At 32.3% G+C, this 16,643-nt stretch overlaps 1 protein-coding gene across 1 annotated transcript in view; it reads left to right on the top strand.

Moving 5' to 3' along the window:
* Dpy19l2 (dpy-19 like 2) overlaps window positions 1–16,643 on the top strand; it is a 69,516-nt gene that overhangs the window by 50,623 nt on the left and 2,250 nt on the right. Inside the window, exons 17-21 of the mRNA XM_027939695.2 lie at window positions 10,991–11,015; window positions 11,484–11,603; window positions 12,481–12,655; window positions 13,915–14,014; window positions 15,202–15,327. Of these exons, the coding sequence (XP_027795496.2) occupies window positions 10,991–11,015; window positions 11,484–11,603; window positions 12,481–12,655; window positions 13,915–14,014; window positions 15,202–15,327 (546 nt within the window). The remainder of the gene's footprint in view (window positions 1–10,990; window positions 11,016–11,483; window positions 11,604–12,480; window positions 12,656–13,914; window positions 14,015–15,201; window positions 15,328–16,643) is intronic.

The raw sequence follows: 16,643 nt of genomic DNA, 5'->3' as shown, positions 1-16,643 counted from the left end.
TTATTATTAAAACTGTTTGTTGTGTCATATTTTTAGTGATTTTAGTGAAATTACTAGAATATAAGGCCTAACCAGATGCCAACAAAAAATAACATGTCTCAGATGTCACACATAGATAAATTGCTTCAGGATACAGAAAGTGCATTTTGAACCTTCTGAGGGAAATGTTATCTTGACTTACATTTTGTATCTGTAGTTGTATTATTTTATTTAGTGACTTTTATTTTTCAGAAGTTTTAGATTCATTAAAAAATTGTGACGATATCACAGAGCGTTTCTATGAATCTCTTGCCCCATGCTGAGTTTTTAATTAGCAGTTTTGTGTGGTTGCCAGAAGACCTAATTAAGACCTTTGAGGCATTTGTTGAAATCATTTCAAAATAAAGGTGATAATAGACCCACTCAACCGTTCTAGACAGATGGAGGCTGTGGAAATGTTTCTTGACATTCAAAAACAGTGTATTGAAACTGATAACTACTCATATAAGGAATTCAAGAGGGAAGTTGGGATGTTTAATTGGATAAAAGATTGAAGGTACATGACTACTGTCTTCAGGTGTTTGAGAGTGTAGAATGTGGAAGAAGACAGGCTCATGAGTCAATGAGTGGAAGATGCCTAACTCAGAAAAAGCAAGTCTCTTTTTATTGGTTATATACCAGAAATGACAGCCTTTGTGCATACAGGCAGAGCAGTCCTTTAAATCACAAATGTAATACATGCTTATAGCATATTATATAGCATATAGGAAAAACAGTATATCAAAAAAAGAGAAAATATTCTCTCTCTTAGATCTACTTCACAGATATTGTAAATAGCTTCATATTTATCATTCTAGAAAACATATGTGGAAATATAAATTTTAAAAATTAGAATCATAATATTCTTATTATTTTGCAGCTTGTTACTTTTATTTAACAGTGTGTCATGGGCTTCTGCCTAAATATTTCTTACATTTCATAGTACTTTTTGCATTTATTGTTTACCATCATGGGTGACCACCATGTGTTTTGTCATTGCTGTATCTATGAATATTTAAATTTTATTTATTTTTTGTCATAATGTACAATGTTATGAGTAATAAACATTCTTATATATTTGCCTTTTCACACTTTTGCTATTTCTGTACCTTACTGAATTTAAAATAAGACTGCTGGATCATAACTATAAGCATTTTATAATTTAATATATACTGAGAAATTATAATGATGAACATGCTCATTTCCCTGCATCTCCATGAACACCAATGATATCACAGCTTGTCATTATTTTTCTAATAGGTTAAAAACAGGAACACATCTCCTTCTTATTCCACTTGATTACAAAATAGCTTAAGAATTCAGATACACATTTCTGCAGAGATAACATGGAAATGGCCAAAAGCCATATTCTGTGAATTTGACTACTTTAGATACTTCATATAAGTATATTGAAATATTGAAACTTTATGAAACTGGCTTGTTTCATTTAGCGTAATGACCCCAGGGTTCGTTCATACTGTCACATATTGCAAAATTTTATTTTTTAAAGTATGGATAATATTCCATTGTAATATTTTATTTTATTTATCTATTTATATGTCCAAGGATATGAAGTTGTTTGCACATCTTGACTATTGTGAATAATGCTGCACTACACTTAGGAGTATTAATGTTGCTTCGAGATCTCAATTTCAAATCTTTTGGATAAATATCCACACGTGTGAATACTGGATTTTATGGCAGTCCTATTTTTAATTTTTTTTAATAAACTTCTGTACTGTTTAACCATAGGAGCTAAATAACGTTTGACTTCCTATGGTAATATGCAAGGATTCTTTTTCTGCATATCCTTGCCAACACTTGTTGCTGTTATTTCTTTTATCACAGCTATCTTGACATATGTAAGGGATAAATCATTATGATTTCAATTTGCATCATTTGGTCATTCCTTGTCACCTTTGGAGAAATATCTATTCGAGTTCTTAGTCCATAGCCTGTATTGTAATTGAATTGTTTTTTTTTTTTCTTCTTCCTCCTCCTATTCCTCCTCTTATTCTTATTTTGTTGCTATTGAGTTATAGGAATTCCTTATATATTTTGGAGAGTAATCCTTTATCAGATAAATGTTTAGCAAATTTTTTTATTCTGTTTCCTTCCTGCACAGGGGTTTTATAAATTTGATATAGTCCCACTTGTCTCTGTTTGCTTTTGTTACATGTTTTTAGTGCTGTATCTGATTTATTTCACTTAGAATGATGTTCTTCAGGTCCATCCATTTATCAGAAAATGCCATGATTTCATTCTTCTTTAGGACTGAATAGAACTACATTGTGTATATATACACCACATTTTCTTTATCCATTTGTTCATTGATGGGCACCTCTCCTGGTTTCATAACTTGTTTATTGTGAATTGTGCTGATATAAATAGTGTTATGAATTTATTACTATAGTATTTTGATTTTAGTTCTTTTGGATAAGTGCTGAGGAGTGGAATAGCTAGGTTGTGTAGCGGTTCCATTTCTAGGCTTTTAAGGCGTCTTCTTAGTGCTTTCCGAAGTAGTACCAATTTGCAGTCCCACAAATATGTATCGGTATACCTTTTCCCCCCACTTCCTCACCAGCAATTATTATTTGTATTCTTGATTATTGACATTCTAAATGGGATGAGATGAAATATTAGTGTAGTTTTGATTTATATTTTCCTGCTTGCTATGAATATCAAACATTTTTCCATATATTTGTTGACCATTTGTATTTCTTTTTTTAAGAAATGTCTATTTAGGTATTTTGCCCATTTATTGATTACATGATTATTTTTTAATGTTAAGTTTTTTGAGTTCTTCATATATTCTGGATATTAATCCTCTGTTGGAGGAGTAGATGGCAAAGCTTTTCTCCCATTTGTTAGACTTTCTCTTTTTAAAATTAATTTATTTATTTTAATTAGGTATATATGACAGCAGAATGCAGTTTGATTCACTGTACACAATTGCAGCACAACTTTTCATTTCAGTGGTTGTACATGAAGTAGCGTCATACATGTATCTAGGGTAATGATGTCCTAGGCTCTCTCTTTATGCTTTTATTTCTTTTGCTGTGCATAAGCATTTTATTTTTTCCCATTATTTTATTGGTGTGTTATAGTTGTATATAATGGTATGATTTGTTGTTACATATTCATACGTGCACAAAATAGGACAATATTATTTGTTGTGTCTTTCCTGAGTATTTCTTCTCTCTCTTCCCTCACTTCTTCCCCTGGTCCCTTTCCTCTACTCATCTCCCTTTGATTTTCATGAGATTTCCTCTGTGCCCCCACCAACCATTTTTTTACTTCTCCCTTTCTAGCTTCCACATATTAGAGAGAACATACAATCCTTGACTTTCTGAGTTTGGCTTATTTCTCTGAACATAATATTCTCAAGTTCCATCCTTTTTTTACCAAATGATGTAATTTCATTCTTCTTTATGGCTGAATAAAATTCCATTGTGTATATATACCACATTTTCTTTATCCATTCATCTGTTGATAGATACCTAGGTTGTTTCCATAGCTTAGCTATTGTGAACTGTGTTGCTATAAACATGGAAATGCATATATTGCTACAATATGATGACTTTAATTCTGTAGGATAAATACCAAGGAGTGGTATAGCTGGGTCATATGGTGGTTCCATGCCTCGCCTTTTGAGGAACCTCCATACTGATTTCCACAGTGGTTGTACTAATGTACAATCCCACCAACAGGGTTAAGTGTTTCTTTTTCTCCACATCCTCTCCAGTATTATTGTTTGTATTTTTGATGGCTGATATTCTACCTGGTGTGAGATGAAATCTCAGTGTAATTTTGATTTTCATATCCCTAATTGCTAATTATATTGAACATTTTTCATATATTTGTTCACAATTTGTATTTCTTAAAAAATATTTTTTTTGTTGTAGACATAATATCTTTATTTTATTTATTTATTTTTATGTGGTGCTGAAGATCAAATCCAGTGCCTCATACGTGCCAGGCAAGCATTCTACCACTTTGCCACAACCCCAGCCCCACCATTTGTATTTCTTGTCTGAGTAGTGTCTGTTTAATTCATTTACTCATTCATTAATTGGGTACTTTGCCACAACCCCAGCCCCACCATTTGTATTTCTTGTTCTGAGTAGTGTCTGTTTAATTCATTTACCCATTCATTAATTGGGTGATTTGCATTTGGATGTTAAGTTTTTTGAGTTATTTATATATTCTGGACATTAATTATCTGTCAGAGAGTAGCTAGCAAAGATTTTCTCCCATTCTGTATAATCTCTCTTCACATTTCTAATTGTTTCCTTTGCTGTAAAGAAGCTTTTTAATTTGATAGCATCCCACTTATTGATTCTTGGTTTAATTTCATGAGATTTAATGGTCTTATTAAGGAAATTAGCACTTGCACCAATATGTTGACCTTAAATTTTCTTTTAGTAGTTGCAAAGTTTCTAGTCTAATCCCTAGGTCTTTGATTCACTTAGACTTGATTTTGTGCCAGGTGAGAGATATGGATCTAGTTTTTTTCTTATACATATGAATATCCAGTTTTCTTAGCACCATTTGCTGAAAAGGCTATCTTTTCTCTGACATAATTTTTGTCACCTTTATCAATGATGAGAGGACAATAACTATGTGGGTTTGTTGCCATGTCTTCCATTCTGTTGCATTGATCTTCATGTCTATTTTGATGCCAATACCATCCTGTTTTTGTTATTATTGCTCTGTAGTATAATTTGAGATCAGGTATTGTGGTGCCTCCAGCCTGACTTTTGTGTCTTTGGTATTTTGATGGGGATTGCATTGAATCTGCATAATGCTTTTAGTAATATGGCCATTCTGACAACATTAATTCTGCCTATAAAGAATATGGAAGGTCTTTCCATCTTCTAAAGTCTTCAGTTTTTTCATCAGTGTTCTATCGTTTTCATTGTAGAGGTCTTTCACCTACTTAGATTTATTCTCAAGTTTGTTTTGTTTTGCTTTGGTTTGAACTTAATGCGAACAAGGATAGTTTTCCTGATTTCCTTCTCAGAAGATTCATTTTTGGAGTATTTGAAAGTGATTGATTTATGAATGTTGATATTGTATTCTGCTACTTTGCTGAAATTGTTTATCAGCTCTAGAAGGTTTCTGGTGGAGTGTTTGGAATCTTCTGTGTATAGAATCATGTCGTCAGCAAACATCCCTTTAATTTTCTTCTCTTGGATGTTCTGCTAGAGTTTCAAGAACTATATTGGATATGAGTGGTGAGAGTTTCTTATTCCAAATTTTAGAGGAAATGCTCTCAGTTTCTCTCCATTAGTGTAATGTTAGCTTTAAGTTTGTCATATATAGTATTTATAATGTTGAGGTAAGTTTGTTCTATACTTAGTTTCTCTAACATTTTTAGTATGAATCAGTGCTGAATTTTGTCAAAGATCCATCAAGATAACCATGTGATACTTCTCACTAATTCTCTTTATGTGATGAATTACATTTATTGATCATGAATATGTTGAACCAACATTGAATCCCTGGAATAAATCCAACTTGATCATGATATATAATCTTCTTAATGTGTATGTGTGTTTTCTTTTTCTTTTTTGTACTGGGGATTGAACTCAGGGGCACTCAACCACTCAGCCACACCCCCAGCCTTATTTTGTATTTTATTTAGAGACAGGGTCTCACTGAGTTGCTTAGTACCTCTCTGTTGCTAAGGTGGGCTTTGAACTCTCAATCCTCCTGTCGCAGGCTCCTGATCCACTGAGGTTACAGGTGTGCACTACCATGCCCGGCTCTTAATGTGTTTTTGAATGCAGTTCACTAATATTAAGAATTTTTGCATCTATGTTCATTAAGGATATTGGTCTGTTTTCTGTCCTTATGGGGCTTTATCTGGTTTTGATATCAGATTCATAGCCACTTCTTAGAATGAGTTTGTGAATGTTCCTTCCTTTTCAATTTCATGGAATAATTTGAGGATTGGTCTTAGTTCTTTAAATGTCTAGTAGTTGAGAATCTATTGGGTCCGGGGGTTTTTTTCTTTTTTGGAAGGCTCTTTATTACTGCTTCAATTTCATGGCATGATATTTGTCTGTTTAGATTTTTTGTATTCTCTTGATTCAATTTGGAAGGTATCTGTGTCTCAAAATTTATCAAAGCTTTTAGATTTTACAATTTATAAGTTTTCAAAATAATCCCTAATGGTTCTCTCAACTTTAGAAATGTCTGTGATGACATCTCTTTTTTCATCTCTAATTTATTGACTTCATATTCTCACTCTCTTGTTTAGTTTGGCTATTAGTTTATCAGCCTTACTTATCTTTTCAAAGAACCAACTCTTTGTTGCATTGACCTTTTGTATTTTTTCATTCTCTATTTCATTAATTTTAGCTCTGATCTTGATTATTTCCTGTCTTCCACTGGCGTTGGAATTCATTTTCTCCAGCTTTTCTATGACCTTGAGATGTACCACTAGATTGTTTACTTGATATTTTTCCTTTTTAAAAAATGTATGCACCTAATGCTATAAACTGTCCTTTTAGAACTGATTTTGTACTGTCCCAAAGATTTTGGCATGTTGTATCTCTATTCTTGTTTGATTCTAAGAACTTTTTAATTTCCCCTCTTATTCCTTCTCTGATCCATTCTTCATTTAAAAGACTATTGTTTAATTCTATAAGTTTGTGGGGTTTCTATAATTTTTATTACTGTTGATTTTTAATTTCATTTCTATATGATCTGATGAGATGGCCAAGAGAATATCAGTTTTGTTCTGTTTTCTGAGACCTACTTGGTGACCTAAAATATGCTCTATTTTGGAAGAAATTCTATGAAATGCTGAGAAGAAAGAATATTCAGCTGTTATTGGATGAACTATTCTATAGACATCTCTTAGGTTCATTTCATTTATAGTATTATTTAGTCTGGAAATATCTATTGATTTTATATCTGGATGACTTATCTATTGGTGAAACGGGTATCACCAATATTATTTATTGGAGTCACACACGTTTTGGGGTCTCTCTAGGAGGGAATGACAAGAAGTGTATGCTTTATATAACTAAAAGTATTGACATTTGGGGCATAAATCTTAACTGCAATATCTTCTTTTAAAAATTATTTATTTTTTAGTTGTAGGTGGACACAGTATCTTTTTTTTTAAATGTGGTGCTGAGGATTGAACCCAGTGCCTCATGCATGCTAGGTGAGTGTTCTACCTCTGAGCCACAACCCCAGCCCTATCATATCTTCTTGTTGAATTGTTTTCTTTAACAATGTGTAGTCTCCTACCTTGTCTCTCTGACAATTTTTTACTTGAAATCTGCATAATTTTGGACTCCACTTGTATGGAATTTCTTTTTTAATTCTTTTAATTTCAACTGTGGATGTCTTTGCCTACAAGATGAGTTTCTTGCAAAGTGCATATAGTTGGATCTTGTTTTTTAATCCATTCTGCCAGTCTGACTTTTAATTGGAGAGTTGAGATCACTTATATTCAGTTATTATGCAGAGATGTTTATTATTTCCAGCCATTTTGGTTTATTTTATAAATTTAATTTGTTCTTAATTTTATTTCACTTAATTACTCTTCTGGAGAATTTTATCCATTTGAGAGCTTTGGAATTTATTTTTCAGTTTTTCTTTGTGTAGTATTTCTGTAAGCATTTTCTATAGTGCTGATATAGTGGTCATGAATACTTAAGTCATACTATGAAAAATTTTTATTTGTTCTTTGATTTTGAATGTTAGTTTTACTGGATATGACAACCTTGCATGACAGTTGTTTTCTTTTAGAGTATGCATTCTCTCATTAAGTCATTCTGGATTTTAGAGGCTTGAGTTGAGCAGTCAAAAGCGAGGCTTATTAGTTTATCTCTAAATGTGACCTGACATTTTTCTCTTGTGACTTTTATTATTCTATCTTTATTATCTATATTATGCATTTTGATTATTATATGTCTTGGCGAGTTTTTTAAAAAATATTTTTATTTGGTGTCATGTAAACATCCTGTATATGGATGTCCATCTCATTCCTAAGGTTTGGCCAATTTTCTGTTGTTATCTCACTGAAAAGTTTCTTAATGCCATTAGCCTGTATCTCTATGCCCTCTTCTATCCTGAGGATTCTTAAATTTGGTCTCTTACTATTGTCACAGAGTTCCTATATTCTGATCTTGTTCTTTTATTTTTTATTTTCTATTTATTGAGTGGTCCACTTCACAGACCCTGTCTTTGAGGCCTGAAAATTATATTTTAAACATATTCTAATCTGTTGGTGACGCTTTCAAGTGAAAATTTTATTTGATTTATTGTCTTTCATTTCCAGAAGTTGTGACTGATTTCTTTTCAGAATCTCTCTCTTTTTGAATTGGTCTTTTACTTCCTGTATTTACTCTTAATTCTTTACTTAGGTATTTTATTAACCTACTAATTATTTTAATTAATATATTTTTATAGTCTTTTTTGAAATTTCATTCCCTTCAATGTCTGTGTGTTCCTTTGTTGGGGAATTGTAAACTTCAGGGGAAGACTTGTTTGCCTGTTTCCTCCTGTCTTTACAAGTCGTGGACTTGCACATGTTGAGAAACATTCCTCTTTCTCTATTGTGAGTGTGTCCTTTGTTGTGTAGTTCTCTTTTGTAATGAATCCTGTGTTGTTGATATCTATTAGCTTTGAGACAGACTCAGTTTAATCCAAGTGTTAGTTTAAACCACTTCAGTCACATCCACCAGACACACTCTAAAACTTCAAGGCAGGCACTTGCTGGAACAGTATGATGACACTTGTTATAATGCCACACAGAAGAAAACTGATATGTGGCCACTTCAAGATATGCCTTAATTCTCTACTTAACAGCAGAGAAACATGGATCACCAGCTTGTTGCACTACCTCTGGATCAGTTAAATCAGACTGTCTATGTGTTCCACACATTCTCCCAAGCCAATTTTTTTTATGGTTTTTCTTTCTCTGCCTTTGTGACCTCTTCTCTCTACAGTGAATTGGCACCATCAGCACTACAAGCAAAACTTCAAGGATATTTTTTCTTTTCCTGTATTCAAAGCAACTAAATACATGCATTTCTGGTTCTGATAAAGGATTTCAGTGAATTCCTGCTATCACCCACTTTACTGGAAAGCAGTGCTTCCATTGCTTGAATCCCCAAAATGGAACAACTGAAAAATACACTCATCCTCTAATTTAACACATTAGATTTCCCCTACCATACTGTTTTAATTACTGTAGTTTTGTACTATGTTTTGAAGTCACGAACTATGATGCCTCAATATTGTGCCATTTTCTCAAGATTTATTTGGCTGGTCCTGGTCTTTTTTTGTTTCATATACAGAGTTTTTTTGACCTCCATTTTGATTATGGATTGTTGAGTAGATATATCAGGGTTTTATTCAGCATTTTGTAGATTTCTTTTTCATTTTCTAATATTGAGCATTGCAAATGAAAAATCTTCTATAAAGTGTTTCTGGAAATTTGTAGAGGTTGGAGATGGGGAAAAAGAGAGAGAGGTTTATTTTGATCTGAGTATTTACTTCTTCAGCTGAGGGAATTGTTGCTCCCTTATTTTTTGACTCAGTCTCTCTTTCTTGAACTTCTGTTATGGCTTTTATCATATCATCTATTTTTTTCTCTTTTTTCACAGAATTACATGGCTCAGTTTTCAACATTACCAACTTCAGCTATGTACACTTCAGCTATGTACACTATTACCAACTTCAGCTATGTACACTATTTTCAATGTTATTTTGAAGTTTTGAATTATGCACATATGTTTTCTCAGAATTTCTGAAAGCTCCTTTTCTTGGTAGCTTTCTGATTACATGGATGTGATATCCTCTCAAACTTCTCTGAAGATCATAGTTGGAATTTTCATTTAGTAGTCTCTTTTATTTCTTGCATTAGCTCTGTTTTCTGTGAGGTCAGAGTTTTTACTCATTTATCCTGGTGCTTCACTTTCATGCTATTTGTGTCTTATTTATTCATATCTTAAATGAGTTCCTAAATTTATTTGTATTAGTATTTACTGTTGTGGGGGGCAGTCCATGACAATTATAATATATACTTACCTATCAGGCATTTTGTCTGCATGCAATAGCTCACTCCAGGATTCTGTTGTGAGTGGACAATTTCAGAACAAATGGGAAAACCTTTCTCTCTCGGCTGCCTATGTAGGAAAGGAGCTACAATGGTGGTAGAGTAATTGGTAACAATTGTCCTGAGATACATCCCACAAACACCCTTTAAAAAAAAACTATAGATCTGTATACCCCTGAATTTCCTTTGAACACTGGCTTATTTCTCTTTTCTACTTTTAAATCCCTATTAGGGATCCAGGGTATTATAAAATACCCATACTTTCAGTGGAACAATAAAGTAGGCAGGCTTTTGCCTCTCATGTAAGCTTTATAAGGATAAGAATTTATCTATACTGTTTCAGCTTTTTCACTATACAGTGGTTAGAACATAGTAGGTATCCTGTACGTACTCAATAAGTTGGAACCACCTTCTAGAACTAAAAATATTTATGTGCTTTACCCAATAATTTTTCTTCTAGAACTTTATCCAAAGAAAATGTTCAGTGATGCTCACAAAACTTACTGCACAAGAATGTTCATGAGGTTTTTAATTGTGAAAATGAAAACAATTCAAAATTCCAATAGTAGTTTTCTAAAGTATTTATTATACATAATATGAATATTTAATAGAAAGTCTTTGTATTCATTCTTCCAGAATTACAATCTTCAAGGATCAGCAAAACATTTTTTATCTTAACCGAAGAATGACTTTTTTGACATACTTTCAGTACAATGACTGTAAATTATGCCTTTCAAATTACTGTACATTTTAGTAATGTTAACTCCCAAGTAGTTTTAAGAGAATAAAATTTCAAAAAATGTAAGAACAAATCAATGAAGCTATTTTTATGTAATTATAGTATAATGGGCATTCAGTAAATAGATAATATTTTTTATTTTATTCCAGAAAACAGCTCCTTGAACGTGGTGAGGTAAAGTTGTCATTTTTTTCTCTGGTAGACTTGCATATTAAACTCTCGTTCAAGGATAATTCACAAAGCGTAGCCTGGCTGCTGGGGCTCCCTTAGCAGTACTTGAGTTGTTCTGCAAGGGTGGTTCTTTTCCCTGTTCCACTTTCTTGCCCATTTATCACTTACTAATAGACTATATGAGGTTTATTTATTTTCTATGGATTCTAGTGGACTTATTTATTTTGTATGTCTATTTATTGTCAGTATCTTCATATTAAATTGTGCTCACATGTTAGCCTCACAAGGGTAGAGATTGCTCAGTGTTATATCTGAAGCACTCAGAACAGTGCCTAGCATTTAGTGAATAAATAAACATTAATAGACATTATAGTTAGAAGATCTTTGTTCTAATGAATAATAATGGTTTTAATATACTTTATACTTATTAATAATAAAATATAAAAAATAAGACTTTGTTTTGTTTTATAGCTGGTTTTTCACACTTTGCAGTTGATGGCATTTACTTCCCTTGCTGTTTTAATTATGAGGCTGAAACTGTTTTTGACACCACACATGTGTATTATGGCTTCCTTGATCTGCAACCGACAGGTAAGGCACCATCTTGTGCGAGTACACTATCATTTTGTAGCAACACTAGTATAGTTACCATGGCTTTGCTGAGTAATCCAAAACATAAAATGAGGCGCTTTAATTTAGTTAACTTAAATCATTAAAAATTTTAGTTAACAATTTACTATTGAGTGAGAGAAGCATCTTCAAGTGGCTTTAAATATTATTCCTTGATTGTAACTGATATTTCTCTGATGAGTGATTAGGTACACATTCCCCCTGTTTAGTATTCAACCCACAATATAGTCTTTCAGAGTTGTTTGTGCCAGTTTCCTGTCCACCAAAACCACCCTCGAGTATTCATTCAGTAGTGAACAGATACGAAATAATTGCTCAAGTATAGTCCTGTTTGGAACAGAGAATTCCTAAAAAAAAGTTGTTGATCCTGGATTCCCTTAGTGTATCTAACTCCAGATAAATTACCTGGAGTTTTGGAACCTATAGAAACATCTTATTTAGTTTTGATTATGAGTATATAGTTTGAAAATATCATAATGTTTGTTTTCCTGAGAGGAATATACATATTAGTGCTAATAAAGTTTCCCTGGTTCCCACAAGGCAACCAAATGTTAATGGATCTAGTGTTAGGATTTTTCAAAATTGTGTGATTTGATAATCCTAACCCCTGGTTACAAATCATTACTAGAAGGATCAGGTATGCCTTTTTTAATTCTTTTGAGAGGCCCAGTAATGTATTCATTGTTTTTAAGCAATAGCTGATGATAATTCTGTATTTATATACTGATATCAAATGTAAATCTTGGTTTAAGCAATAAGAATTTTTTTTGACTCAATAGCATTCTTCATATAAGAATTATAAATAAATGTGTGTGTGTTTTTTTTTTTTTCATTTCAGCTCTTTGGCTGGCTTTTTTGCAAAGTTCATTTTGAGAATGTTATCTTTGGCATTCTGACAGTGATGTCAATACAAGGTTGTGCAAACCTCCACAATCAATGGAGCATAATAGGAGAATTTAATAATTTGCCTCAGGAAGAAATTATACAATGGATCAAATACAATACCAGACCTGGTATGTAGCTATTTAGTTATATGCATACTTTGTTTTACACATATACAGACATTTATATATACTGTGTAGTTAGGTGGTTAGCACTTTGTGTGTGTGTCTGTGTGTGTGTGCACAGACTGACTTACAGTAGTTTGACTTACAATTTTTTGTGTTTACACTAGCGAGGAAGCACTATACACATTCAGTAGAAACTGTCTTAAGCTTTGAGTCATGATCTTTTTCCGGGCCAGTTGCATTGAGAGTATGATACTCTCTTGAAGCTGGGCAGTGGCACTGGGCCATAGTTCCTACTACATTGCAGATAGCTTGTCTTGCATTTGCATTCACAGTTACATTTAGAATGCTGGGTTATATTTGAAAGTAAATAGTTGCTTTAGTAGATCTGAATAGCACACCTTGTTTGTATTGTGCTAATTAAAATGATAACAACCTTCACAATTAGAAGCATTTGTTCATTTGGTTTACCAGGAGACAAAACTGACACTGAAGCCAGATAGTTTTTTATGTAGTCCTATTTATGATTGAATTTATACATGCCTTTACATTAAAAAATAGTACTCACAAGTTATAAAATGATAGGATGAAATGTATAAATGGCGAAAACTCAAATGGCAATTGAGAGAACATAATTATGAATATTTAAAGATCATCTAAAGAAAGACATGTATCTGTTCTCTGGCACATAGACATGACTATATATCACAACATACAAAAATCATTTGAAAAAATGTACTATTGAGCCTTGACACTTAAAACACTTTCTCAGTCCCTAGCGTTTTAAATAATTTTAAATGCTTTAATTTCATGATAACTCATGTGATTTACATTGTCCCTTGTCCTGTGCATCTCTGTAGTACTGGCTCGTAATGTCATCCTGAAGCAAGATAGTGGAGTGCCTAAGGGTGTGAGCTTTGAACCTTTTAGCTGTACAATCTTAGACAACTCACTTTGCTGTTTGTCTGCTTCTTCTTCTACAAAGTAAGAAAAACAGAGAACTCACTTCATAGAGTTCTTATGCATATTAAATCATTGGCTTCTTATAAAAATACTGAGCACCATTCCCAACACCAAAATAACACTTAACAAAGGTAGATGTCATATGGTAGACAGTGAATACTGAGTGAATAAAATGAATGATATCAATGGTTCTTATTCAAGTAAATGCTTCATCTTGCTTAATTTAAATTCAGATACTATGGATAAGTTTATTTTTGGTCTTCTTAAAACATTTTATTAAGAAATGTAATCTTATTTTTCAGATGCTGTTTTTGCAGGTGCTATGCCTACAATGGCAAGCATCAAACTGTCTACACTTCATCCCATTGTGAATCACCCTCATTATGAAGATGCAGACTTGAGGTTAGCAATTGACTGAATATTTCACTCAGAATCATTTGCCTACTTGTTAACTTGTTCTTAGGAATAGGGGAAATGTTTGCACACACACACACAAACACACACTTTCATCTTCATATCATGTTGGAAATTAAAACGATTATAATCACTATCCAGAAATCATCCAATATGCACCTGTTTCCTTCAAAGTAGGTTTAATAAACATCTGAAAACTGAAAAATTGCACGTGTGTATGAGCAAGAGAACAGGCTGTGGTAAAACTCTTAGAAGCAGCTTTGACCCACAGCCAGTTTGCCAACCCCTACTCTAACACAGGTCCCTCTGCTTAACTTAAGAAACTTCCTAGATCTTATTGGTAGAAAAAGTAATGAAATTTGCCTTATTACATCTTTTGTGAAAATCTGGGGTATTTAACTGCTTATGAAAAATCTGATTTCCATTGTGGCATGAAAGTTTGTTTTCTATACATGACTGGCTTCCAAAAATCATTTTGATTATTCAATTAATGGTCAATGTAATCTTTTTCTTTTAGTGGATTTTTGGCCTATTCTTAAAGGAAAATTTTTAAAATATTTGAAGTTTTATGCCTGGTTGTGGTGATTGAACATCCCATATGCTTGAAGTCCTAAGTAACATTTAACATGTAAAGGGTGATTTGTTCATTTTTTCATAAGAACTTAAATTTAAAGTCAAATCATTCATTGTACCATATTTTGGTGAATATCCCTGTTCTGAAAAATCTGTAATGTGCTTCTTCTACCTCTCTGATACCCAGTGTCTAAATATTCTATTTGCTACATTGAACTTCAACTCATCTATTTTTCTGTGCTTCTTTAGATATTATTTGTGAAATCTGTTTTCAGATTCTGTCTGAAAATATTCTGTGAGCAAATTAATTGTGTATTATGTGAAGCAAATTTTATATTCTGAGAAATTATCCTGCTATTCAGTATAACTCCAGACTAGATTGCATACAAACAAGCAGTATTATACAAAATTCAAACTGGTTGTTTTAGAGCATTCAAAATATAAGTAGAAATGTGGAAATAGCTATTTCAAAAATAATTTCTGTTACATACATACCAATACCCCATCCTGTGAGGATTGAAATTTCAATTTTCTATTACATTTTCTTTAGTCCATTATACTTTATTTTAAAATCAGTTTATAATTGTTGTTTAAAATTAAAGGGCCCGAACAAAAATAGTTTATTCAGCATATAGTCGAAAATCTGCAAAAGAAGTGAGAGATAAATTGTTGGAGTTACATGTGAATTATTATGTTTTAGAAGAGGCATGGTGTGTTGTGAGAACTAAGTAAGTATTAATACTATACTATGATTTGGTATATTTTGAAGCAACAAATGTTTTATTTTATTACAATAGTCCTAATTTTTTAAGACTTTATTTAAAATAAATTCCATTATACTATTACCTTGGCATTTTACTTAAAATCATTTCAATTAGCAAAGTGAAATAATCATTTAAGGATAATCTAATTTCAAAAAATTATTATAACATCTTAGTATCTTAATTTTCATTTAGCATCTTTTATAACATTTATTTTTTTCATTGGTACATGAAAACATAAAAAATTTACATATTATTGGGGTTATGTTTTAGTACATGTATACATCATATGTTTAAAATCAGGTTAAACACATCTATCTTAAACTTAAATTTTTTCATACTTCTTTATATTTTTATGACAATTTGTATTAGATGTAAGAAATGTAGATTTGAATCTACAACAAATTGGAGTATTAACATTTTGGTACTATAGCTGAACAACACTGGATTTATAAGACTTAAGAGAAAAGTTTCTCATAACTCAAAATGACATAATAAGAAAAATATGTTACTAATTAAAATTTAAAACTTTTGAACTTAAAAAAAGAATCAAAAAACTTTAAGGTGTTTAAGGGATTCTTAAGGCCTTTCTTTAGACTCCTGAACAGAGATATTAGCTGCTATATATTACAGCAGATGTAGGCAAGTTAATTGCCTCCTAGAATGAAAATGACAAATGGGCAATCAGAAGAGCAAAACAGACTCCAGAGTCTGATGACTCCTTTAATGGCTAAGATTGAAAAAAAACTGATCATGCCAACTTTGCTAACACTGGAGTACCTACAACTCTCATACGTGGGTTGTGTGAATGTAATTTAGCATAACCATTTTGCAAGAACAGGCAGTTCATAACAACTCAAACATACACCTGCTGTGTGTATTTGCATAGAAGAAAGCATACATCCACATCAATAATTTTACACAAATGTTTACAGCAGTTTTTTTTTTATAATAGCCCAAAACTAAGAGCAGTCCAAATATCTATTAACGGGTGGATGAGTAAACACAGTATTGAAATATTTCGACCATACAGTATTACTCCTCAGTAAAAACTAGAATGAACTGCTGATACAAAGAACAATATGGGTAAATCTCAAAACAATTATGTTGAGTAAAGAAACCAGACATAAAAAAGCAAGCAAGCAATAATTCCAGAAAATGTACACAAATCTATAGCGAGAGAAACTGGTATATGGTTGCCTAGGAAGGGATGTTGATTGGGACAAGAGAGTAGAGGTGCAAAAGGGGATGAGTAAGCTTGTGGGAGAGGTGAGTATATTTAA

This window comes from Marmota flaviventris, chromosome 1, assembly GCF_047511675.1.
Source record: "Marmota flaviventris isolate mMarFla1 chromosome 1, mMarFla1.hap1, whole genome shotgun sequence".
In the NCBI taxonomy this organism is placed as follows: Eukaryota; Metazoa; Chordata; class Mammalia; order Rodentia; family Sciuridae; genus Marmota; species Marmota flaviventris.
Note: the sequence above shows the minus strand (reverse complement) of the source record. Positions and strands in the feature narration are given on the sequence as shown.